Source organism: Schistocerca cancellata, chromosome 1 (genome assembly GCF_023864275.1).
Source record: "Schistocerca cancellata isolate TAMUIC-IGC-003103 chromosome 1, iqSchCanc2.1, whole genome shotgun sequence".
Classification (NCBI taxonomy): Eukaryota; Metazoa; Arthropoda; class Insecta; order Orthoptera; family Acrididae; genus Schistocerca; species Schistocerca cancellata.
The window spans coordinates 203,272,691-203,299,358 of NC_064626.1; the positions used below are offsets into that span (position 1 = coordinate 203,272,691).

Genomic DNA, 26,668 nt, shown 5'->3' on the forward strand with positions numbered 1-26,668 from the left:
TACAAATGAATTTCAGGCTTGCATTTGTGTTTAATTAAACTAGTTTTATGTGCTCATCTCACTTTAATTTGCTCTGGACATACCGTATTTACTCGAATCTAAGCCGCGCTCGAATCTAAGCCGCACCTGAAAAATGAGACTCGAAATAAAGGAAAAAAAAATTCCCGAATCTAAGCCGCACCTGAAATTTGAGACTCGAAATTCAAGGGGAGAGAAAAGTTTTAGGCCGCACCTCCAAATCGAAACAAAGTTGGTCCATTGTAATATGAGACACAATTTAGGTCGAATGAATGACGATACAGCTACAGTAGTTTGGTTCGAGTCGTAAGCTTAGCAGTTAAGCTTTACCAGGTAGTCATTGCTATGCGTCAGGCTCTCCGTCCATATTTATACGGGTACCCTTCCTTTTTCGCGTGCTTCATCTGGTTTGAATCGATTGCTTATTTTGCTTTGATCTGATAAGTGCCGTTTTCTTTGTTATCGGTGTTTACGTCAGTCACTCTAAGCTGAAAATGCATTACTGTACAGTGTCATGCATTGTTTGTCGCATTCTGATAGTGCGTGTTTACGGCCTCTCGCCGCTCGCGGCATGGCTTGCTTTTGTGCGCGCTACCGCCGCTTACAATTAAAAAAAAAAGAGAGAAATCGTCTCCTTAGCGAAACAATGGCAAGAGACTGCTATTTGTTGTTACTTACACTGCTGCTTTCTTTGATAATGATCAACAAGAACCAAATAATAGACTGCGTATGATACAACATGTTCTGAACGAGAGTTAGGCGAAAATTTTTCTCCGTTTGAAAATCTTTGCGCCCGCTTCTTTAGTACATCAAATTTTGCACAGAAATTAGAGTCATCTTAGATTTAAAAATCTAGTCAGTTGCCATGCTTCATTTCTGACTGTATCACTATTAGGCATAAGAAAAATACGAATATAAACATGACACGATACGTATATTCTTCCGCGTTTGCTATTGTCTCACTCAAGTTTCGTAGTTTATTAGGCAGACAGGATTTAAGTGAGATAGCAGCAAACACGAAAGAATACATGGGAAAATGTTTATATTCGTATTATTCTTATGGTGAAGAGAATACTGCATGTGATTCACATTTCATCAGGTTCCTATTAGCAACCATCTATTCTCACAGGTAGGAAAAAATTCAGAACGTATAGTTGGCCATATTGACAAACATCCCAAACAGTCTTGCCAGTCGGATTTTAGTAGTACATTTAAATTGTGCTACATTCGAAGATGAACAATACGAAATTTGTATTTGCTTCGTTGGATAATGTATGAAAATGCAGTGGTCGAAACTCGGGGCGGAGAAAAAAAGCTCGTCTTTCACCACCACACAGGCATGCCTGTGTAGCGCTACATATATTCGACGGCAGAAGTTAGTTGTGGCGGCACCTACCAACATTTTTCTGAACTTCTGCTTGCTTTGCACTCGATTCTAAGCCGCAGGCGGTTTTTTGGATTACAAAAACCGGAAAAAAAGTGCGGCTTAGATTCGAGTAAATACGGTATACTCCTAAATATTTAATGGTGCTAACTTTGATTGATTGCCAGTACTATAATGAAATAATAATGGATCCTACCATGTATGAGGTGTGTTCAAAAAGTAAGGTGACTTCATATTTTTATGGTAAAATATTTATTTATTCATCAATATTCATGTTGTCCCCTTCAAAGTAATCACCCTCAGATACAACACACTTGTGCCAACGCTTCTTTCAATCCTCGAAGCACTTCTAATAATCAATTTTTGGTACAGCCTTGAGTACTTCTAATGATGCAGTTTTTATTTCCTCAGTCATTGAAAATCTTCATCTTTTCTTAAGTCTCTTCAGTTTTGGGAACAGGATAAAGTCGCAGGGGACCAAATCCATTGAATATGGTGGCTGAGGCACAAGTGTCATGTTGTTTTTGGCCAAAAATCTCTTGCAAGCAACAATGAATGAGCAAGTGCATTGTCGTGATGCAAAAGCCATGAGCTGTTTTTCCACAATTCCGGAATTTTTTGCGTATATTGCTTCTCGCAAAATAACAGTGAGCAAAACATTGACATTTGATCAAACTTGGCGTACTTTTTTCGGTCTTGGCTCTCTGGGATGATTCCATTGGGACGATTGGGCTTTGATTTCAATGTCATAACCATAAACCCATGTTTTGTCACCAGTTACTGACCCTTTTGAGCAAATCAGGATCATCATTGATGTCATTCAAGAGCTCCTGAGTGATGCTCGTGCAACAGTTCTTGTGATCAAAATTGAGAAGTTTTGGAACAAACTTTGCTGACACGTCTCGTGCCCAAAACATCTGAAAAATTGCATGTCATGAACTGACTGAGCCAACATCCTCAGCAACTTCTCTTACAGTAATCTGATGATTTTCCAAAACAATTTTATTCACAGCTTTGGATGTGCTGGGGCGTCCAGGGTGAGGTTCGTCATTGGCATCTTCTCTGCCATCGTGGAAGAGCTTGTACCACTTTTAAACTTTTTTTTACTTAGAGCAGACTCACCGTATGCCACTGTCAACATTTCAAGTATTTTAGAGCACTTGATTCCATTTTTTCACACAGAATTTGATGCAAATTCTTTGCTCCATTTTTCAGCGAGCACACTAAAACGTGTCTAACGTTTCTATCTGTCAAAAATAAATGAAGTACGCTGTACACTTGAAACTGTGAACATATGTTCGGAACAAGTGTACCAACATATTGCTCCATTTTTCAGCGAGCACACTAAAATGTGTCTAACCTTTCTATCTGTCAAAAATAAATGAAGTATGCTGTACACTTGAAACTGTGAACATATGTTCGGAACAAGTGTACCAACATAACAAAAAGAAAGATCAATAATCTAATGTATGTCGCCTGCACTGTTTGAACAGTCATGTTACTTTTTGAACAGCCCTCTTATTTATGTATAATATGGCACATTGATTTTATGTTGAGGATCAACTGCCAGTCCCTGCACCAAATGTCTACCCTCTGCAGGTCTTTCTGCAGCTTGCTGCAATCTTCTGACATTACCATTTTCCTGTGTATGACATCATCATCTACAAGCAGCATCATGCAGCTTCCAATGCTATTCACTAATTTCTGAACAGTGGTGTGCCTCCTGAGGGCTCTCAGTCGCATTTCAGCGACATTTTGATTGCTCCTGTCATGCAGTAGAATTACAAGAATTACACAGTCATTGCAGAAGTACTTGTAACTCCTTGTGTTTTGCTGTCCTTGTTAATGTGTCTTGCTAAAGTAAATATCTTATTTTTGGTATATCTTTCTTGCAACAGGTATTGACTAGTTGCTCTTCAATCTCCACTTTCCTTTGTTATATAGAGGGTCTATACAAGGGCGATGTACTTGAGGACAATATTATGGAAATGGAAGAGGATGTAGATGAAGATGAAATGGGAGATACGATACTGCATGAAGAGTTTGACAGAGCACTGAAAGACCTGAGTCAAAACAAGGCCCCCGGAGTAGACAACATTCCATTGGAATTACTGACGGCCTTGGGAGAGCCAGTCCTGACAAAACTCTACCATCTGGTGAGCAAGATGTATGAGACAGATGAAATACCCTCAGACTTCAAGAAGAATATAATAATTCCAATCCCAAAGAAAGCAGGTGTTGACAGATGTGAAAATTACCGAACAATCAATTTAATAAGCCACAGCTGCAAAATACTAACACGAATTCTTTACAGACGAATGGAAAAACTAGTAGAAGCCAACCTCGGGGAAGATCAGTTTGGATTCCGTAGAAATACTGGAACACGTGAGGCAATACTGACCTTACGACTTATCTTAGAAGAAAGATTAAGGAAAGGCAAACCTACGTTTCTAGCATTTGTAGACTTAGAGAAAGCTTTTGACAATGTTGACTGGAATAGTCTCTTTCAAATTCTGAAGGTGGCAGGGGTAAAATACAGGGAGCAAAAGGCTATTTACAATTTGTACAGAAACCAGATGGCAGTTATAAGAGTCGAGGGACATGAAAGGGAAGCAGCAGTGGGGAAGGGAGTAAGACAGGGTTGTAGCCTCTCCCCGATGTTATTCAATCTGTATATTGAGCAAGCAGTAAAGGAAACAAAAGAAAATTTCGGAGTAGGTGTTAAAGTCCATGGAGAGGAAATAAAAACTTTGAGGTTTGCCGATGACATTGTAATTCTGTCAGAGACAGCAAAGGACTTGGAAGAGCAGTTGAACGGAATGGATGGTATCTTGAAGGGAGGATATAAGATGAACATCAACAAAAGCAAAACGAGGATAATGGAATGTAGTGGAATTAAGTCGGGTGATGCTGAGGGAATTAGATTAGGAAATGAGACACTTAAAGTAGTAAAGGAGTTTTGCTATTTGGGGAGCAAAATAACTGATGATGGTCAAAGTAGAGAGGATATTAAATGTAGACTGGCAATGGCAAGGAAAGCGTTTCTGAAGAAGAGAAATTTGTTAACATCGAGTATAGATTTAAGTGTCAGGAAGTCATTTCTGAAAGTATTTGTATGGAGTGTAGCCATGTATGGAAGTGAAACATGGACGGTAAATAGTTTGGACAAGAAGAGAATAGAAGCTTTCGAAATGTGGTGCTACAGAAGAATGCTGAAGATTAGATGGGTAGATCACATAACTAATGAGGAAGTATTGAATAGGATTGGGGAGAAGAAAAGTTTGTGGCACAACTTGACCAGAAGAAGGGAATGGTTGGTAGGACATGTTCTGAGGCATCAAGGGATCACCAATTTAGTATTGGAGGGCAGCGTGGAGGGTAAAAATCGTAGGAGGAGACCAAGAGATGAATACACTAAGCAGATTCTGAAGGATGTAGGTTGCAGTAGGTACTGGGAGATGAAGAAGCTTGCACAGGATAGAGTAGCATGGAGAGCTGCATCAAACCAGTATCAGGACTGAAGACCACAACAACAACAACATTATGTATCTACATCTACATCTATACTCTGCAAATCACCATGAGGTACATGGCAGAGGGTACATCCCATTGTACCAGTTATTAGGGTTTCTTCCTGTTCAATTCACGTATGGCACGCGGGAAGAATGATTCAGTGCCCCTGTGCATGCAGTAATTATTCTAATATTATCCTCTTGATCCCTGTGTGAACAATACATAGGGGAGGTAATATATCCCTAGAGCAACTATTTAAATCCAGTTCTTGAAACTTTGTTATAGAATTTCTTGGGATAGTTTGTCTCTCTCAAGAGTCTGCTAGTTCCATTCCTCAGTATCTCCGTGACACTCTCCCACAGATTAAACAAACCTGTGACCGTTCGTGCTGCTCTTCTCTCTATACATTCAATATCGTCTGTTAGTCCTATCTGGTATGGGTCCCACACACTTAAGCAGTATTCTAGGATGGATCACACAAGTGATTTGTAAGCAATCTCTTTCATAGACTGATTGCACTTCCCCCAGTATTCTACCAATAAACTGATGTTTACCATGTGTGTTACCCACGACTGAACCTATGTGTTCATTCCATTTCATATCCTTCCAAAGTGCTACACCCAAGTATTTGTATAAGTTGGCCGATTCCAACTGTGACTCATTGATATTATATATGTTTTTTTTTTTGAAGTGCAAAATGTTATGTTTCCAAACATTTAGAGCAAGGTGCCAATCTCTGTGCCACATTGAAATCCTATCGAGATCTGCCTGAATATTAATGCTGCTTCTCTCAGATAGTACTTTATTATAGATAACTGTGTCATCTGCAGAACTTCTGATGTTTCTGTTAATATTGTATGCAAGAACATTAATAGACAGCATGAACAGCAAGGATTCCAACACACTTCCCTGGGGCCCACCCGAAGTTACTTCTACATCTGACAACTAACCCCCATCCAAGCTTCCTACTTGCCTACTCACTGAAAAGTCCTCAATCCAGTCACAAATTTCACTTGATATCCCATATGTTTGTACTTTTGACAATAAACGTAGGTGTGGTACTGAGTCAAATGCTTTTTAGAAATCAAAAAAACTGCATCTGGCTGGTTGTCTTGAGCCAAAGCTTTCTGTATGTCGTGAGAAAAGTACAAGTTGGGTTTCACATGATCGATGTTTCTGAAATCCATGCTGGTTGGCATTGAGAAGGTCATTCTGTTCAAGGTACCTCATTATGTATTTCTTAATGTGACATTCTGTCAGCCCATTTCAGTTTTAGAATTTTTGTCGTCCTACCACGTTTCATAATCATCCAAACATTTTTTCATCATTATTTTTGACTGTCCATGATTTGCTGCCATTTAATGCTACACTAGAGACATAAACAATTTCATCAAAGTTTTATTTGCTGTCAGTAAATCTTTCACCTTTTCAAAAGCTCTTTCACACATAGATATTCTTCTTATTTCTCCCACACGATTTCCATTTTCTGTCACAAAACTAAATACCGAAAAGATTTTACTTGTTCCAAGGCCTTTTATTCCAATGATATTTGGACACACACTTTGTATTCTCATCAAGTTGGTGTTTCTTACGTTTATATGCATTCCATTCTCTTTTCCCCAATTTTATTATCCTGCCCATTATAAACTTTGTCTTTCTCCGACTCAGCCAGCACTGATTGTTCATCTGAGTAATTAGCTCTCTTTACCCCTTCTACTGTTATGCCTCTTGCTTTATGTTATGTGTTATCTTCTTAGTTTTTTAGCATGAATATTGACAGTGTTGATGACATCAACACCTTTTCCAACACTTCTTCCAGAGCCTGTCTCGTCCATTTCCTCATTGCCAATCTGCTCTACCACTTTTTGCTTTAGAGTTACATTATTGATGTTGTGTCTTTACAGTCCACATGAACACCTTTTCCCAATTAACAAAACAGATGTCCATGTATCTGTTACTTTCCAACATTCTGTGTCCTGTCCTCCTCAAATATCCAATATCATCTTGTTTTCCTTTTTCTTTCCTGAATCCAAACTGAATATCTACATTTTCTGAATAAAAGGCTACAATACACACTGCCTTTGCAATTAGTTTTCGGGATATCTTTCGCATTCTTTGACTTGTTTCTTCAGTGCAGTGACTATCATAGTTTTAACTAAATCACATAAAAAAAAACGTGTAAAATTCCATTTGAAGAACATTTTGTTTATGATGAGAAATAACCTATACTTTTGTTGACACTGCAAATGACATCTGTTTGAATCGACACTATTTACACATTAGTAAACTGAAACTACAAACAACTGTTGGACCACCAGAGAAAATGTGGCTGATAACTCCTACAAAATAAGTCCAGTAAATATGTTGTGAGCAGTAATGGTAACAGTAAGAATCACTTGAGAAATGCCTGAAGCTAGTTTCATGCCTGATTATTTTTGAGAACAGTATAGTTCAAATTGAGCAAAACCAGTTGAAACTCCTCGCAGAATTCGTGTTGATGTCCATCAAGGAATTTTTCGGTCCCAAAAAAGATTGTAATAAGTGAGCATACAATAAGTTAGATAATTGTACAACAGATTATTGTCAATATAATGCATTTGTCCAACAACCTTTCTCAGAAACTGGAATGACCTGCACTTTTATCCAATTGATTTTAACATTTTGTTTCTCTTCCAATCTCAAATAAAGTGCTGCTAGAAGGGAAAAGAGTTACTTTGCATAATGTATATAGAATGTTAGAGATATGTCATCAGGTTCAGGTCTAGGTACCTGTCCACTGTGGAATGATTTTTGTTATTGCAAAATCATGTTCATGGTCCTGAAGTCACCAGAGGGTGTTTGTAGTATGTGGAGTGATTCAGTGAAAAAGAATATTTTATATGTTATCTTGTGCAGATTGTGTGCGTAAAAATGAAAAAAAAAAAAAAAAAAAAAGTACAAGTAGGACCAGTTGAATGAGGTAGTGCAGTTGTTAATATACTATTTAATATAATACATCACATCTTCAGAACAATGGAGTTTGCTTTGCCCGGCCATCCTGATTTAGGTTTGTGTGGCTTTCCTAAATCATTCCAGACAAATGCCAAGATGCCACAGTCGACCATCTGTCTTGTCCTCATAAAAACACAACCTGTACATTTTACATGTATGTATATTTGAGCTTCTTATTTTCAGTGTGTTATGATGACAAATCCTATATCACTGTGGGATGATCCTTGGATTAATAAATAAGTAAATAAATAAATGTCCCAACTTTTTTCATGTAGGCATTTACATGGTAATTGAGAGGAGAAACTCTAGTATGATTATCCTTACCAAAACAATTTCAGAAGACCGAATTCAGTTGTCGATCCTTCTCTGTACCATTCTCTACTTCATTGTCAGTATGACTGCAAAGCATCTGAATAATTGACTTTCATCCATTGACTACATGTAGCACTAATTTTTTCCAGTGAATAATGTTTGTCTCTTGTAGATTTGCCTGCATTTTAAATATTTTCCTCGCATTTTCATTCAAGTGTCATATTTTCATGCTGGTTTTTTCAATAGTATTTGAACTATTGCACTTTGTTTTCAGGCTTCTGGGCGAGATAAATTCACATTTGAACTGAAATGGTACATTCCACTAGGTGATATTGTTATCTTTGAGGAACCAGCTGTTGAGCCACGAGAAAATTCACCAGCTAACATTGTTGCACTTAAATCTCAAGCTTGCACTGTGAGAGACCAAATTCTTTGGGATGAAAAGAATGATGACAAGGTTTGTATGATCACTGGTTTAAAACTGTAGTAATCTCATTGAAAAGTTGTAAATGAATTTATTCATGGAAGCACATCACCAAGATTAAAGTTGAAACTATACTATGTCCTATAAATGCACTATATATTGTGTAGTATCTCCAAAATTTCTGTCACTCACTCTTCCAAGGTGCACAGTTTCCCCATAATCAGAACAACTATTTGTAAGACATGATGCTCTTGAATACAATTCACGTTGATTTTCTTATGATATAAATATGTTTAACATGTTATTACATTTTTATGAAATGCATGGAGCAAATGTGCGTATAATAATGCAGTTACACAAGCTTGTTATTTAGTCTGTTACCATTTAATTCAGCATTAGCATCTTATATTTCCAATGAAAAGGCAAAAGGCTAGACAATCAGAAACACTTCAAATATCACAGAAAACAACCTGACTGCCAGCCGCGGTGGCCGTGCGGTTCTGGGCGCTCCAGTCCGGATCCGCGCTGCTGCTACGGTCGCAGGTTCAAATCCTGCCTCGGGCATGGGTGTGTGTGATGTCCTTAGGTTAGTTAGGTTTAAGTAGTTCTAAGTTCTAGGGGACTAATGACCACAGCAGTTGAGTCCCATAGTGCTCAGAGCCATTTGAACAACCTGAGTCCACCAAAAATGATAACATTTGCTACAGTGTCAGTCGTAATATTAAGTATATCAGGGTGTATACGGCCCGGGACATCCGGGAAAAACCCGGGAATTTTTTCATCCGGGACAAATCCGGGAAAAACCCGGGAATTTTTTAGAATTCCGGGATTTTTCGTTGTTTTAGATTACAGTTAAAGTTTTGTAGGTGTGACGTGTAAGATCTGATAAGCTGACAAAGAACTTTAGTCCACTACTGCTAAATAATATTGCAGCAATGAAACACAAATCAGAGAATAACACCAAAATAAAAGTTTAGTTGCGTAGAAAATGGGTAAATAGTGTCTAAGGATTTAGGTCGAAGATTATGCAGTACGTCCGTAACAACTAATATGCATTCGATGTGTGTGACGTCACAATTGTTTACATTTCTAACAATCACCAGAAAATATTACGAATAGTGGCTTGAGATGCGTTACTTTCGGAGTAAATTTCCACGCAAGATGATTTATGTTACGTGTGAGAATGTGCAGTGCATTTCTTAAATCACAGTGCGTTATAACTCTCATTCAAAACGTAACACTTTGAGGATCAGCCATTTCAAAAATGTCGGGCCCAGAAGATAAATCATTTATGCCACTATTTAAAATTTTACCGGCACATTTGTATTTGATATGACTTAACGTGTAACACACGCTAAAAAAAGACCGAGCTTCAAGTTAGCTTTCATATTTAATGTTGTACTTTCATCGATAAAAAATTATGCAATCGATGGCAAAAAGTTCCTTTGACCTTCAAAAAAATGTGCATAGTGTGTTACTGAGCAATGTCACAAGTCCCTTCATGCCAGAACACTTCGACTTTTCTAAGCAACTGATAATCATTTTGGCACGATTTTAATTGCCAAATTAGAGCCTGTTAGTTGGCCTACGGACTTCCTATCATTGTAGGACTAATAACAGTGGATGCCAATAGAGGATGCAATTTTCGTTCGTATATACACATCTGCTTACGAGTTAACCGGTGTAGAAACGCACTTTGCTGAACTGAGCGAGCTCGGCCTACCTTCGTAACGTACGCGCCGCGGCCTGTCTTTCTCGTAGGCCTCGTGCTCTGAATAACTGCCGTCATTCGCTAGCGAGGTCACGTGACAAGAGCTATGACTGGCTGACAAAAGTGCATCGCTCAACGCAATCTTTATTTTAGCGTTTCGGAAGTACCGTGCTGTAATTTGTGGAATTTGTGTATATACTTTAGCAATACGAAAATAAACTCTGTGCATATTGTATCGCATCAAACAACTTTCCAAACGCATTGTTTTCCTGAATTTCGTTTCCTAAAGTGCTGGGACGTCCTCCGCCGGTATAAGACCTTTAAGATTCAAAGGACTGATAGGTTTTACAGCTCCGAGGGAAAGTATACTGTTACTTAACACGGATGTATTTTCACCTGCTTTATACGTAATTTCATCCGGGAGAAATTGTGTTTTTAACCGGGAAATCCGGGAAAAATCCGGGATTTTTTTTTTTTCTTGTCCACGTAGACACCCTGTATATGCTTTCCCCCCCCCCCCCCCCCCCCCCCCCCCCCCCCCCCCCCCCCCCCCCCCGTACACACACACACACACACACACACACACACACACACACACACACACACACACACACACACACTAACCATATGTTCGTATTAGCTGATGGTTTCTAAGTAAGTAATTGTCTGGTCCAAGTCTCCTAACAGGTCCACTCATACACCACACCAACAGTTTGTACCCCCTGTCAGCTTAAGTATCTGTCTGTTTACATTATTATAGACATAAGGCATGTGTTACTAAATACTGTCCTGTCAACAAATATGCCAGGAGAGGCAAAATAACAACCACTTCTTTAGTTCTTTCTTTCTCTGCCTTTTGTTCTACCTAGTTGAATTATTTTAAGTATTCCCTTACACTTCACTTAATGTTCAATCGTTTTTGGGTTCCTTTTTCTATCTGCTATGTACAAAGACAAAAGTGCTTCATGTTAACTTTCAGAAATCTCTCTTACTGTCTTTAATTATTAATGTAGAAATTATCATTTCAGAGGTTGCGTCTGGGAAGCAGATCAGAGAAACAGCGTAAGAAATTGGCTGATTTGGAGGCACAGCTGGTTTTGGCGTCACCAAATCTTGTCTTCAGAGTTGGAAATCGCAGCTCAAGAACTTACACATTTTTCCTTTCATCTGAGTTTGAAAGAACACAGTGGATTGATGCAATTCATGCTCTGCAGGTAAAATACAGTCAGTAAAATGTGCAACTCGTTCATTAAGTCCAAATTAATATAAACATGTTCTCAATAATGGATGGTAAGAAATGATACTGCAGACCAAAAAAAAAATACCTAAACTGTATAGTATTGTCATGATGTGGTTGTCAATCACAGATAGAGAAAGAATTAGTCAGTGTTTCATAACCATATGTTCCATCATTTGCACCTTCGAGGGAAGCTGGAAAAGAAGGAAAACAGCACTCATTCAGTATGCCATACCAAGAGAATTTACAGTTGAGTGGTATGGAAAAAAAAGCAGAGGAAAAAGGAAAGTAGGGGAAAGGGAAGCGATAAGTACGTAAGCAAGCTGTGAAAGTAAAAGTGCCAAGATTATTGCATGTGCTTCTGCTGATGATGTATTATCAACTACTCAATATATTAGCAGATGAATAAAGGATATGAGGACGTGATGCTTCTGTAGAAACTTCAAAAGGTCAAAAACATATAAACATTTTACTGGACGTCTACTTTGGCCACAGTGTGTCCGCTGTACATGCACAGTGGTTGATATCTTCCCAGTTGAGATAAGTGGTGTGAAGATGATACTCTGTGTATTTATATTGTTGGAAGTGTGATCTGTGAATCAATATATTGTAAAAATCTCCATCTACTGGTCAGCTGTCTGTGGTAGAGAGGGCACGTCCTATTGTGTGCAAGGTATGTTGTGAGGTAACGGGCGAGTTGTGGCGCCCTGGAAATATTCTAAGTTCAGAGTTGGCGAGGCCGCGCTGGGGCCTCTCGGCGGACCGCGGCTCGTTGGCAGCAATGTGGTTCCGAATGTTAGCTGGGATCCAGCAACAGCGTGGCTGGGAATTGCACAGTGACGCTGTGTGAATGAAGGAGACATGCCAGGAGTGCCAAAGATGGCAGACTGTGTGAAACCATCATGGCACACATTTCACAGTTCGTGTAGAAATTAATAATAGCCAGAGGAATCATGATACCTTAAAAAGTAACTTGTACGTTACCATTATTTGCATGACAATTGTGATGGTGTAATCAAATTTTCAATATCTTTATTAGTTTATAAAGTTTAGTATCTGACTGTAAATTATACAAGTAACACCCAGCAATGACTTTCCAAAATCTAAACGGTTCATCTGATTTTCTCAATCAACATGTCTCTAGAAAGCTTTAGTGTAAACCTAAATTGGTATGAAATAATACAGGCATGTAACTCGAATAGTACATGAGTTATTGGAGGTAAAAGTGTCCGATTACTATTAATTGCATCAGGCCATAAGTACTCCACAATGACACGAAAAAACAGTGGTAGCATGCTTATAAATATATTTATTCATCTATGTCTTTGTTTATATCCGATATATGCAATTCATGAAGAAATTGGTCAATTATTTATTGTGTTTTAGAAAGCACAGAGACATTGGGCTACTGTCCTACTTTTGCTTGCTATTCCCTTAATATATGTCTATTTAATTTGTTTATGTATTTAGTAATGTACTTTAGAGCGTGTTTATGGTCCAGCCGTAGGAATATTTATTTAATTTCAAGTTAATTAAATGTAAATCCAGTATTTCGAATGTGTTTCAAAATGTTTGTGAGTGTGCGTTGGCTTGGAGGCATGACGGAAGTGCTATCGCCAATTATAGCGGTCGTTACTAAGGGAGGCGACTACTGAAGTGAATGGAGGGGCAGTTCGGAACAGGGCGACGCAAGGGCAAGTCGACAGGGCACAGGAGAGTGCTGGACGTGATGGCGCGACAGACGCACAGTCACGAGAGGGTCTTGGAGAGTTTGGAGCGGTTTGCGCGTGGTCATGACAGATAGAAATACTACGGAGTGCCAACTTGTGCACTTGTGAGATTTCTGTGGCTTATACAGTGAAGACGTAGTGTGCGCTTAGAAGTGAATATCTCGCGAGCTATGTTGTTGTTCATAACTAATTACATGCAGTAGGAGTCTATTGTTTCCCTGTTATTCAACTTATATTTTATTTGATTGCAGGATCATCAACACCAATAAGCATTTGGCAGAAATATACCGCATTCTCAAAAGTACTTCTACTATTTTACTCATCATTTAAAGTCATTAACACAGAACCTGCAGATTTTATTTAATTGCAATCTTTCATTCATAAATGTCTTTAATACAGTCAAAATTCACAGTTGCCGAGTGATAGGAACCTTCAACCATTCGATTCATGTGTCTGTTTGTATTGTATACTGTAGACTCGGCAGTATTTGGCTTGTAATGTGGCAACTATGTATTCCAGCCCCTAGACAACGAAACCAGCCAAAACTTTTAATACTTCAACTCTTGAGTCAGAGGGTACGTAGTTGAGGGCCACACCACCACACATTATTTCATTTTGTTTAATTTGAAAGCCTGCAATGTTCAAAAAATATGAGAATTTTTGTTTTTTGGAAAGAATTTTATTTGTAGTTGAAGTCACAAACAATAGTGTTCTAGTTTAGGCTTGTTCTGTGAATATACATCACGCATTGTTCGACAACCAGTGAGTGTTCAGTAGTGTTATCAGTGCTCTGCTGTGAATGTCTTAGCCAATCAGAGCATTAAACGTGATCATACTGAGTTATTTAGTGAATTTTTGTTCCATATATTTTGAACGTGTCACAGCTGATTGTGGGGGTGAGCGACAAATTCTTCATAACCAAGCATGAAACATAATTTGTAGTATACACGCTTTCTTCCAGCACAGAGCATGTGTATGCACTTACTGCAACTGTAGCTTGGAACTGGCAACAATGCAGTCCCTGTCCCTGTCTAGAGCTGCACAAACCACCATCATTCATGGATCGGACTATAGTCATCCACATCAATGTTATTCCATTCAGAATAGTCCCCATTAGATAATATACACTTTGTCCATTCCCAGAAACACGGCTGATGAAGGTGATTTATATTTTTGGGAATAGAAGTAGTCTACAGAATATCAAGGCTGGGACATCATTTTTGGCCAGAAATTCACAAAAATCAATGAAGTGACCAGTTACATTATTGTGGGGCAAAATGCAAAATTGTTTTGCCACAAATTACTGTGGTTTTTTCTCCTCAGATTGCTTCATAAAAAGTTGCATTGAACTTTTAATTAATACTCCTTGTTGATCATTTGACCTTATGGCAAGAACTCGTGGTACTTTGTGCCATTGAAATCGAAGAACACAATAATCGTAACCTTCATGTTTGGCTGCAGTTGTTGAGCTGTTGAGCTTTTTTCAGTCTTGGTGATCTAGATGCTACCACAAGGACAATTAACCCTCTGTTTTGACATTATATCCATGAACCTAAGTTTTATTGCCTGTTGTGAAGTGTTTCAGCAGTTTTGCGTCATTGTTGAATTTGTCTAGTGACTCTTTGTCAATATTTTTGTTAGAAATTCAACAATTTTGGAACAGATTTTGCTGTCACATGTTCCATACCCAAAACATCTGAAAAATTTTCAAAGCATGAACCAAATTATATACCAACATCATCACTGATGTTTCTGATTGTAATTTGGCAATTATTCATAATCATTTCTTTAATTTGGCAATTATTCATAATCATTTCTTTCACTTTTTCCAATATTTTGTTGGTTTATGATGTGCTGCTGGGGCACTCATCATCTTTAACATCTTCACTGCCTTCTTCAAAACACTTGTGCCTTATGTGAATCTTTATTTTACCCAACAGAATCATCAAAAGAAATATTTAACATTTCTAAAAAATTTCCTGCACTTTATCAACAGGATAAGGAAAAGATAGATTGCTGCTCACCATAAAAATGACACATTGAGTTGTAGACAGGCACAACGAAAAGGCAGTTACACACACACACACACACACACACACACACACACACACAAACAAACAAACAAACAAACAAACAAGTAAGCAAGCAAGTTCAAACTAGGTTGCAACTGTCATTGTTCGATTTTGTCGAATGGCTTTTCTTCCATCCCACAACCCTGTGAAGTTGCTGCACTTTATTCCATTCTTATTACAAAATTTAATACAGATTCTGTGATCCCTTTTTACACAAAATAAGTAAATGCTGATACTGCCTAACACTTGCAACCTTTTGATAGCTCACAAGACAATAAATATCCAGTATGGCTGTACTTGAATTAAAATAACTTCGTGACTGACATTTCAGTGAGCCGAATGACGTAAGCCAGCCACCAGCAAATCATAGTTGTATCTCAAGTGCCATGTGATTACTGTGACCTATTTCATGGGTCCTTGCAGACAAAGTGACAAAACACAAAATGAAATTGAAAAATTTTAATACGGCAGTTTGAAAGAAACTGGAAGCACAGTAACAAGGGAAGTGCAATTGAGGTCCAAACATAGAAACCAGGAAGGACATGAGAAAGTCATGGGCTCCATCAGATGACTTTTGCTTTACATTTCCAGGCACATGCTAGATTCTAGGCACATACTGGAGAGCAAGTTAATGGCTGTAAAGTTCTGATGGTTTATCCATATGAACTGTAGTTATGAGGGGGATCAAATATAAACGGGATTTTTGTTCCTGAACATTAACGGTAGGTAGGACTGGCCCCGTGCTTCTGTTGTGCTTAGGCAGGACCATTAAAAGTGAGGAGATCATGCTGTGAGATACTTCCCGCCGTTTCGTCAGTAATGCTCACGGTGTCTGAGCAAAAGGTGCACCCTTCCATTGCACAACGCATAATTATCAAATTTCTTGCTCGTAAAGGAATTACAGCGGTGGAAATTTGCCAAAGATTGACTGCACAGTTCGGTGATAACACATTTTCTATGACTTGTGTGTGTTGCTTGGCATAAAAAGTTCGAGGAAGGAAAAGAATCTATGGAAAATCAGCAACATGATCACCGTCCTCGGACCAGCATTACAGACAAAAACATTTGTGTACTTAAAGATATTATGGACAATGATCGACAGGCGATAGTATCAGAAATCGCACAAAAAGTTGAAATCAGTTACAGCAACTGTCAAGTAATGATCACAAATGGCCTACAGTTCCGTAAAGTGTGTTCCAGATGGGTCACTAAACTTTTGACCAAAAATATGAAGTTAAGATGTTTGGATGTCTGTCAGAGGCTTACAGCAAGGTTTGCGGAAGAAGGTGATGCATTTTTGAGTCAGATTGTCACCTGCGACGAAACATGGGTTCACCACTACACTCCAGAATCCGAGCAAGCCAGTAAGGTATGGCAGAGGAAAAGGGAGGCAGCACCAGTGAAAGCCAAGACTCGACTGTCAGCTGGCAAGGTTCTTTCAACTATTTATTTTATTTTATTTTTTTTTATTTCCTTTTGCCACACCACACTCCCCCCTCCCCCCCCCCCTCCCCCCCTCCCCAATCAGTGATGCATTTTACTGATTGATTTTTTGCATGAGTGACACGCAATCAATGGTCCTTACTACTGCGAACCATTGAACAAGACGAGAGTTGAATATTGCCGCAAAAGACAAGACCAGTCAGTTTGACAGGTTATCCTCCTCCACGACAATGTGCAACCCCATACTGCAGCTCTAACGTCTTCCGAGCTACAGGAAATGCACTGGACTACACTTTATCATCCTTCTTACAGCCCGGAGTTATTGCCCTGTTGTTTCCATTTATTCGGACCGCTTAAAGAAGCTCTTGGAGGGCTACGATTTGAAGATGCACAACTGGCTGGTGACATGACCCAGTTCTTTTTATGATGAGGGCATCAAAAAGCTGCCCATACACTGGGACAAATGCATTTCCAAAGCAGGAGACTATGGGAAAAATGAATAATTGCCTTGAGTTTTTCAATAAATGAATTTAAATAAAAAATAAAAATCCCATTTATACTTTATCCACCCCCGTATCTAAAAAGCAGAAAATGTGTTTTGTTGGTGGCTATAGAATTGTTGTGTGGGACTGAGAGTGGCATAACTGCCATTGACGACCCAAGATTCAGATGAGAGCTAGGTAGATGTCATCAAAGAAAAAGTTATTAGAGGTATGGAATAATTCTTACACAATATGAATCAAGGTAATGTACTTATTCCCTGTAAACATAAAATAACAAATGGTGTAATTTAATGTTACCTTGATTTGTTTATAAGTCTGACCCAGAACAAAGAAATTGTTCCATTTTTGTGCACAATATCTCATTCTAAATCAAATTATTTATTTTTCGGTATGGTTCCCTTTTAGGGATATACTCTATCCTCATTGTCCTAACCATTGCTTTAACATTTATTTATTTTTTTTTTTTTTTAAAGGCAGTTGGCAACTTATCTAAAATATGTCTGTGCCTCAGTGATGATCTCTCAATTTGCACCAATTTTTTTTTTTACCTGCGAGCCATTTATTTATGTTCGGGAACATAAAGAAATCCCAAGGAGCCACATTAGGCAAATACAAAGGATAAGGCAGCATCTTATAATAATATTAGTTTAGTTTGGAGTTTTTCAGGAACAACTTTAGGTGATAGTTGTGGTGAAACAGAACCTTTTCCTTTAACACATGGGCCGTGTTCAGTTTTCAGTCAAAGTGGTCCAATATCTCACTGTAATATTCTCCAATGATAATTTTTCTTTTTCTAAGATGCCCTTTGCATCATCTCTTCAACTATTATGGCCGAGAGGATCACTTTCACTTTCCCTGGAGCAGAGTCACTGGAAGTAATCCCGTTGTCTTGATTGTTCCTGGGTTTTTGGGATATATTTATGAAATCTCCTCTCATCAACAACAACATCATGGCCTGTAGTCTTACTTAAACTGCTACAAATATAGCTTCAAAGTTTAAAGCCGCACCTGCTGGTATCCATCATCACAGTTGCGGCACCGATTGAGCTGAGAATTTTTGTATCTCCAGCTTACCACATAAAGTATTATTGGTATTTCAGTCAACATACCTTTGGCATCTTCTATTTTGTGTACTTTTTATCAGTGATTATTGGTATTGTAACACTTTGCAAAGACACTGTCAGCATACCAACCAACAACTTTTATTCTATATCCATATGCAGGAATATACAACAATACACCGTCCATTTCATTATGATGTGATCCTTGAAATCAGTAGTATGCCCTAGATCTACTAAAAACAAGGAGGAATATTCCGAGCAGAATGCGTTCACTTGCTGTTATGGAACTTCATCCGATACCGGGTGCACTTTGTCAGAAGTATAGAAGCCAAAAATTCTTAAGGCATCCAACCCACATAAGTTTTCAGTTTTGGCATTATCCACCACTAGAATGTCAAAGGCCCAACAACTGCTTTACACACTACTGGAGTAGAAAACTGTCCCAAAATGGGTATTTGTTGTTTGTTGTAACTCACCATCTGACGAGAGACAGGGGACAACACCAGTGATCCAAAATCCACATAGGTTTGAGAATTTAACAAATTGCTGCACCTGCATCCAATTGGATTTTTAACATTTTGTCCATAACATGTACTTCAGTACAGTGTTTGTTTGAGGCTTGGGAAAAAAATAGACATACTTAATGCATCTGTTAGCAGCTCTCAACCTTTCATCATCAGACATGAACATGGACTCACATCCGTGTTCGTGTCTGATGACGAAAGGTTGAGAGCGGCAAACAGATGCAGTACGTTTTCTTTTTTACAATGGTTGCATGTCACCTACTGCTTTAGGCACGGGGCCCGTTCATGTTGAACAAAACAATAAGGAAACGAAGGGAGAGCAGCATGCAGCTGCAGTCGTAATGTGGACTGCTGTTGCTGTTTATCACAGTGCTGCCCCATGCATCATGAAGATGGCGGTTGCACAGCGGTGACATCGTGTTTCTCCCGTGAGCAAATCATGGCAATTGAGGAGGAGAAGCAAATCAGCTACTTCATGCCAATCTTCTACCTAATTTTGTGGTTCCCTTGATACTTGAAAGACTGGGCAATGTTCAAAATCCCTGTGAGAGAGGGATATTCACAGTGTAAAACATGTATATGAACTTCTCTATTGGACCAGGCATATTATAGCATCAATGACCATCGAATCTGTATATGAGTACCAGTGAGCTTCACTAAAAACTGGCAATGACGAATAAGAGTGTGAAGTTCCACTGCTCAATCATTGTATGACTGACACAACCACTTTTGACAATGGTAGACCCCTTCATGAGCAGCAATAACATGAGTACATTTATAGTGATAAGTTGAGAGCAATTGACACATTTCCTTGACAGAAAGGAAGCCTTACACACTTTGGGCTAGGTGACTTCAAATGTTTGGAAATGTTGCCAAAGGCATTTTTCACATGCATCCCATCTCCCACAGAATTGTCACATGGAGGAAACGGTAGAGATGGCGTTAATGGCGGCAAACTTGGCGCATTAGTGATACTGTCAAATTGTTTAGTACCATGGAGGGAGCCTGTTGCTGACTGGTGAGAGCTTGCTGCTATTGAACCAGAGATTGAAGAATTTCTTCCATATATTGGCCAGAACGAACTAAGAAATGAAACACACAGAATAGAATCCCATCCTCGCCGCCAAAAATATTGTTATATTGTACAAACACAGTATCAGAATTCCAGCCAACAGCTTTTATTCCATTTCCACATGTAGAGACATAATAAGGCACTGAATGAAGTAGTATATACACACACACACACACACACACACACACACACACACACATGTTAGTGCAGTCTTACATGGAGCATATGTCTGCCACAATAACCTCAATCTGCCTAAGGCCATGATGTGCTGTCATATGTACGGCTGTTTGGCGCACGGTGCACCGCTTTCTGCACTGTGTGTGTCGCTGCAAGGCCGGCCATGGAGACACACACTGCTTCGTTATACGTTCTCGCTGTACTAGGTTACAACAAATGAGATTCATGTTGTGGACTTTTTCAATTATTTACTCAATAACCACAATGCCCTAGCATCCTTGGAGATCCTCATCAAAAACAGATGTTGGACACTTAAAGTTGTTGAACCAGTATCTCACTGTTGTCATTGAAACTGGAGAGTCATTGTAAACAGCATCCAGTTCCACATTCATGTCATCGTATGCCAGTCCAGGAGCAAAGAATGGATCCATTAACAGTACTTCACTTTTCTCCACAACAGCAAAAACCAGTCAGTACTTCCTCCTGAAGTGGCTGCCATGTTTAGACTAATCTTTGAATTGATGACCTTTTCTCTTACCGTCATCTGAAACATGGCAACACATAATGGTAACACCAGCCCGTGTTAGCACCATCTGCCTTCAAACATGGTTACATATTTAACCACCCTCATATTCACAGGAGGTTGCACCAGAAATAAATTTCTTAGTGGATGATAATCCTTGAACGTGACTGTCTTAATGTCAGTAGTGCAATATTACTCAGTTAATATTAATTTTTTGTTTACTTTGTTGTTTTCCAGTCATGCCAACTTCCGAGCCCAAATGTTTCTGTCAGCATGTATGAATTGCAAGCATGGATCACTGCCTGTCGTAATTACTTGAAGACTGACATGGGATCCTACTTACTGAGGACAGGCAGGGATGAGAGTTTATTAGTGGGAGATCTCTACATCACTCTACACGAGCTTCAGGGACTGGATCATCCTGCAGGTAAAGACCAGACTTTCACATTTTAATGAGTTGAGCAGCCGCTTACAGGTTTTTAGCATTTCTAGACATATGCATTGTACTACCTTTTGAAGAGATGTGATTTTTGTAAAAACTTTAAATACATTAATAATGTAGCCTGCAAACCATTTGGTTCAGGACATATGAGAGATATCCAGAAAGTAGATTACGTTTTCACCTGCAGCTACGATGGACAGGACTAGTGCAACCACATTGTTGTCTGAGCATTTGTTCGTTCAGTTGGCATTCAGCCATGCCATCATGAGATTTGTCTCATTTCCTGTTATTTCATCGTAAAAGTTTTAAAGGTGTATCGCAATTGAAAATTCCACAAGTTGTGAAGTGTGGTCAGTAATAAGATTTTTGTTGGCAAAAACCATAGAACAATTGATGTTTATTGCCAGCTGTGTGAAGTGTCTGGAAACACTAAAGATGGAGTGCGCCAATGCAGCATTAGGTTTAAAAGTGACCAAACTGATGTTAACGATGAAGAACAGAGTGGACGACCAAGCATTGTGACTGATGAACTGGTCGCAAAAGTCGATGAGGCGATTCAAGAAAATCATCAATTGAGTGTTTTTTGAGTTTTCCACAAATTTCATGAATATTGCAGCAAATTGTTGCACAGAAGCTAGGCTATCACGAATTTGGTGCTGGATGGGTACTAAAAATCTTGCTGGATTCTTCCCTCATCCTCCGTACAGTCCAGATCTTGCACACAGTGATCACCATCCATTTCCTATGATGAATACCTGGCTCGCAATGCAGCACTTTGATGACCACGTGGAACTGTGGGAGGGCATGACCAACTGGTTTGAAGTCTCAGATGGGGGAATTTTATGGCAATGGAACTTCAAAGCTTGTACACCACAATAAGTGCCAAAATTGTATGAAGACCGTGTTGAAAAGTAGTATTTAAGTGTTTCTTTCGGATGAGTAAAATATCATTTTTTCCTGTTCACAAAAAAAGCAAAGTCTACTTTCTGGATAGGCCTACTATATTGTATTTTTATGTGTGTGCAAATGAATTTAGTTCCCGAATGATCGTTTTAGGAGCAAGTACAAATAATTCTTCCATAAAGGCTGCTTTTCTCTTTTTGTTTATTTTTCCTCCATACAATTCCATTGTTTTAAGTTTTTGGTAGAGTGCTTTCCTGTCATTATTAAAACTAGATACTATGAGAATTTCAGCTTCTCTCATCTCCAGATTCCATTTATTTCAATTGGTGCTGATGGCATTCCTTCCAGTCTGTTGCTGTTTGCGATATTTTGGATAATATCTGTTTGATTAATATCCATCTTCTTGAAATATTCTGCTGTTTGTGCTGTTCTCTTTCTCTACCTTTTTCCTCCCCTTAAATAGTCTCTAATAAATATTCTTTATTCTAAACGATTATACACTAACCTTGTCTTACTTGCAGTTCAGTAAAATTAATTATTCTAGAGTTAGCCAATACAAGTGTTTCTATAGCTAAAGCTTTTATTACTAACAAAGAGAGGTCCACAATGGTGGGATTGTCTTTTTGAAACAATGTATTTGGTAATGTAGGTTAAGCTCCAAGGTATCGCACCTTGCAGCCATTCATCCTAGTGGGCTCTCTTTTGCAAGTAATCAATGGAAATTTTTTTTTGGAATTTTGCATAAAGCTCTGTAGTTTTAAAAATATTAATAATTTAGAGAGTGTATGCATAGTGTAATGGTTAAGGTACTGACTTCACATCCTAAAGGTTGTTGGTTAAAATCTGTTCAGGTACATTGAAATGTTTTTAGTTTTAAATTTTCATCAAAATTACTTTGATCACTATTGTTATTCAGTTAATTGGTTTACATGCACTTTCTTTTATAAAAATTTAAAAATGCCAATCTGCCGGTTAAAAAGCAAAAGATGAAATAATCTATGCAGTGGTGCCAAGAATGTATTTTTCATTACAAGAAGTACCTTTTTCGATTGCAGTCATACAAACATTTGAAACATAAATTCTTATTCCACTATGGACAAAATAACCTGGATGATGATGTAAACAAAAACAGGGATTATAAGTAAAATGAAATCCTAGCAAAATGAGAAATAGAAATAATGAATGCAGTAACATGAACAAAAACTTAAGAGGAAGCAATTAAATCCAAGTTAATACATAACAATAATCAAAAAACACATGAACAAGGATTCCAAGTCGAAAAAGTATGATAGGAAGAAAAATGAGAGCAAATGATAATTCCATATGAGGACTGATATGTCATGGCAAGGAATAGAAAAAAATACATTTAAACCAATTAACTGAATAAAAATAATGACCTTAAACTACATCATCATATTGATTGTTTCACAAAGACAATCCCACTGCTGGGGACCTCTCCATATAAGTATTGAAACTCCAGTTACACAGTGCCCCTTTTCACTGTAACTGAGCATCTGAAACTAGGATAACTTCATTATCTCTCTTCTTCAGGTTTTCCAGTTGCCCTATTAAATAAAATCCCTCCCATATCCCATGTTCCAAAATAATGATACCTTTAGCTGTCATAATAAAATATTCTGAGAGTTCCAGCAAAATGAAAACATCAGTGAGACACAACATTTATGGAAGTTAGTTGCTCATATTTAGATTTCACGTAAAGGGGAAAAGTAAACATATCTCTCGAATTGTGTATACAGTTGATGACTATGCTCCCTTGACAGTATAATAAATATATCATCCGTCTGAAAAGTCTTGATACTGATTTTATTTATGACATATAAGGGACTACAGTGGCAGTTCGAACTGACAGTTGTAAACAACATATGTGCATTCGACCAGTCAGTTGTGAGCAATGTAAAGCGTAAACAATTCTTTTCTGTAAAAGTCAACACAGGTGACAAGACTTCGTGTCGTAAATATGAAACTACCACAAAATGCAGAAATTCACATGAAGGGTCAATACTTTGATGATATAACTGACATTCAAGCCAATGTCATGAAAAGGATATATTGCTACTCACCATATAGAGGAGACATTGAATCACAGAGAGACAATGAAAAGACTGCTATGCATTTAAGATTTTGGCCAAGAGGCCTTCTTGTGAGGTAGAAAACACACACACAGGCACAACTCTCACAAACATGACCGCTGTTTCTGGCCACTGCAGCCAGGCTGCAGATAGCAAATGCACTTGATGGGAGCAGCAATCTGGCATGGATGATGGTGGTAAGGAGATGGCTCGGGGAGGGGAGCAGGGAAAGCATTCCCACAAGCAGCACTACACATGCCCCCACTCCTACTCCCAACTCCTTGTTTCATGGCTTGGATCCCTGCGACGGACCTTGACGCAAGATCTGTCTCGTACATCCTCCCACTACCACCTACTTTAGTCCAGTCACAGACAACTCCTATCTCATCAAAGGCAGGGCTCCCTGTGAAAGCAGTCATTTGATTTACAAATTAAGCTGCAACCACTGTGCTGTTTCCTATGTGCACATAACAACTAACAAGCTGTCTGTCTGCATGAATGTCCATCAACGCACTGTGACGAAGAGACAGCTGCACCACCAAGTTGCTGAACTTGTTGCCCAGCAAAGTGTGCTTCACTTCGGTGACTGTGTCACAGCCTACACTATCTGGATCCTTCCTAGCAACACCACCCTTTCTGAATTGTGCAGGTGGGGACCATCCCTGCAATATAGCCAATGTTCCTGTAACCCAGCCTGGCCTCAATGTTCTGTCCTCTACCCACCTATCCCCTCCAGCACAACACTGCCATCTATGCACCCACTAATCTTTTTCTCATCCACTGCTTCCCCCCCCCCCCCCCCCCCCCACACACACACACACACACACACACACACATCTTATCAAACCTTCTCATTGCACTTATAATCCGTTCACCATAAGAATAAATCTGATGTAAACAAACACAAACATGTTGATTGGTCAGCAGCTATAAAAGATCTTCTAATGTATTAACAGCTGTTGACGTTTTTCTTAGTCATGCACTAGCTATGTAATTGTTATTTCAAAAATCGTGTACAGTCGCAGTGTGTGTACTGTTGTGCTCTGATCGTCACAGTGTGAACACTTAGTGTGAAAATAGCTGACGCTGCTTCCAGCTCTGTCGTGAAACACGCGCATGGAACACCATTAAAAAGTGGTGAGAAACAGATTGTTTTGAATGTTTTTAACAAGTTTACAGAAAAGTATCTGTCGCTAGCAATACAGCAGATTGTGGAAATGACATCTGAATATGCTGGTATCTCTGTGTCAAATATTCTGAGTGCGTGGAAAGAAAAACAGAATACTGGCAAACTTTCCACACCAGGGAAGACTTGGAAACGTCAGTCATTTGTCTTATGAAAGGGTGATGATTTTGTGAAACGTCCTGTGCGGTCAAAGGTGCGCACGTTTTTCTTGAGAAACAAGGTGCCCACAATAGATAAGGTACTTAAACTGGTAAATGACGACGATCATTTGCCCACTTTTAAAAGCACAACATTTTACAAACTAATACAAGACATTGGTTTCCAGTTTGAAAAAAGGAAATGAAATAGTATAGCAATAGACAGAGATGATATTTCTTTGTGGAGGAAGCGTTATCTTTGTAAGATTCACGAATTTAGACATGGGAAATGTTATATTTATTACCTTGATGAGACCTGGCTTATTGTGGGATGTGTCACACAAAAAGTATGGACTGACACAACAGTTACCAATAAGAGACAAGCTTTTGTTGCAGGTATGTCACAGGGGATAAAAAACCCAATGGGAAAAGGAAAGAGGTTAATTATTGTGAATGCATCATCACTGGGTGTGTGCAGTTGAGTATGTGAGCCACGTCCCTACTCCTTCATTCTTACTGCTTCTTCCCTCTCTACCACTCCTCTTAGCTTGCAGTCAATACTGCCACCACTCTTGCTGCTAGCCTAGCAGTTACCAGGAAAAGGCAGGTAGGCATGAGGAGTGGTTTGTTTGGATCTGATTCTCAGAGACTGCTGATGCAGCAGCCGGAGACAGCGGTCATGTGTGCATGAGTTGTGTCTGAATGATCATGGGAATGTGTGTGCGCTCTCATTTTCTGATGAAGGCTGTGGGCAAAAATTTAGTTGTGATACTGTGATTGTCTTTTATATTTGCCTGCCTGCAGGCAGTGATCGTCTTTATGGTGAATTGCTACCTGTCCTCACTCGTATTGATTTTCAGAGTATTCATACAATTTATCTGTTGCCTGGACTGATCATGCAATCGCATTTCATCAACATTGTGTCTGTGATGTAAATAATTGGCCACACTAGTGAACTTCCATGACAGGCCAGAACTGCAGGTCATTTCTGTGGGTATCTCTAACAGATTGGGCCAGCCAAATTGAAGCCCGTCATTTCCCACTAATGTGCAGGCACTGCCCGTTGGATCTATTTTGACCGTTCTGCCTGCTGGCAAGGCCTGTTTGTGTGTGGCGTAACGCAGCAGATTTTCATTGTTTATTCTTGGAATCAGGACTGTGGTGCTCCTTGGCAGGCCAGAGGCCACATGCAATGGATTTCAGGAATTGCAACTG

General features: G+C 39.0%; 1 protein-coding gene across 1 annotated transcript in view; it reads left to right on the forward strand.

Annotated features, from left to right (window-relative positions):
* Nucleotides 1–26,668, forward strand: part of LOC126168550 (active breakpoint cluster region-related protein) — a 130,425-nt gene that overhangs the window by 52,596 nt on the left and 51,161 nt on the right. The window contains exons 9-11 of the mRNA XM_049920565.1: nt 8,493–8,675; nt 11,382–11,567; nt 20,933–21,122. Coding sequence (XP_049776522.1) covers nt 8,493–8,675; nt 11,382–11,567; nt 20,933–21,122 — 559 coding nt within the window. The remainder of the gene's footprint in view (nt 1–8,492; nt 8,676–11,381; nt 11,568–20,932; nt 21,123–26,668) is intronic.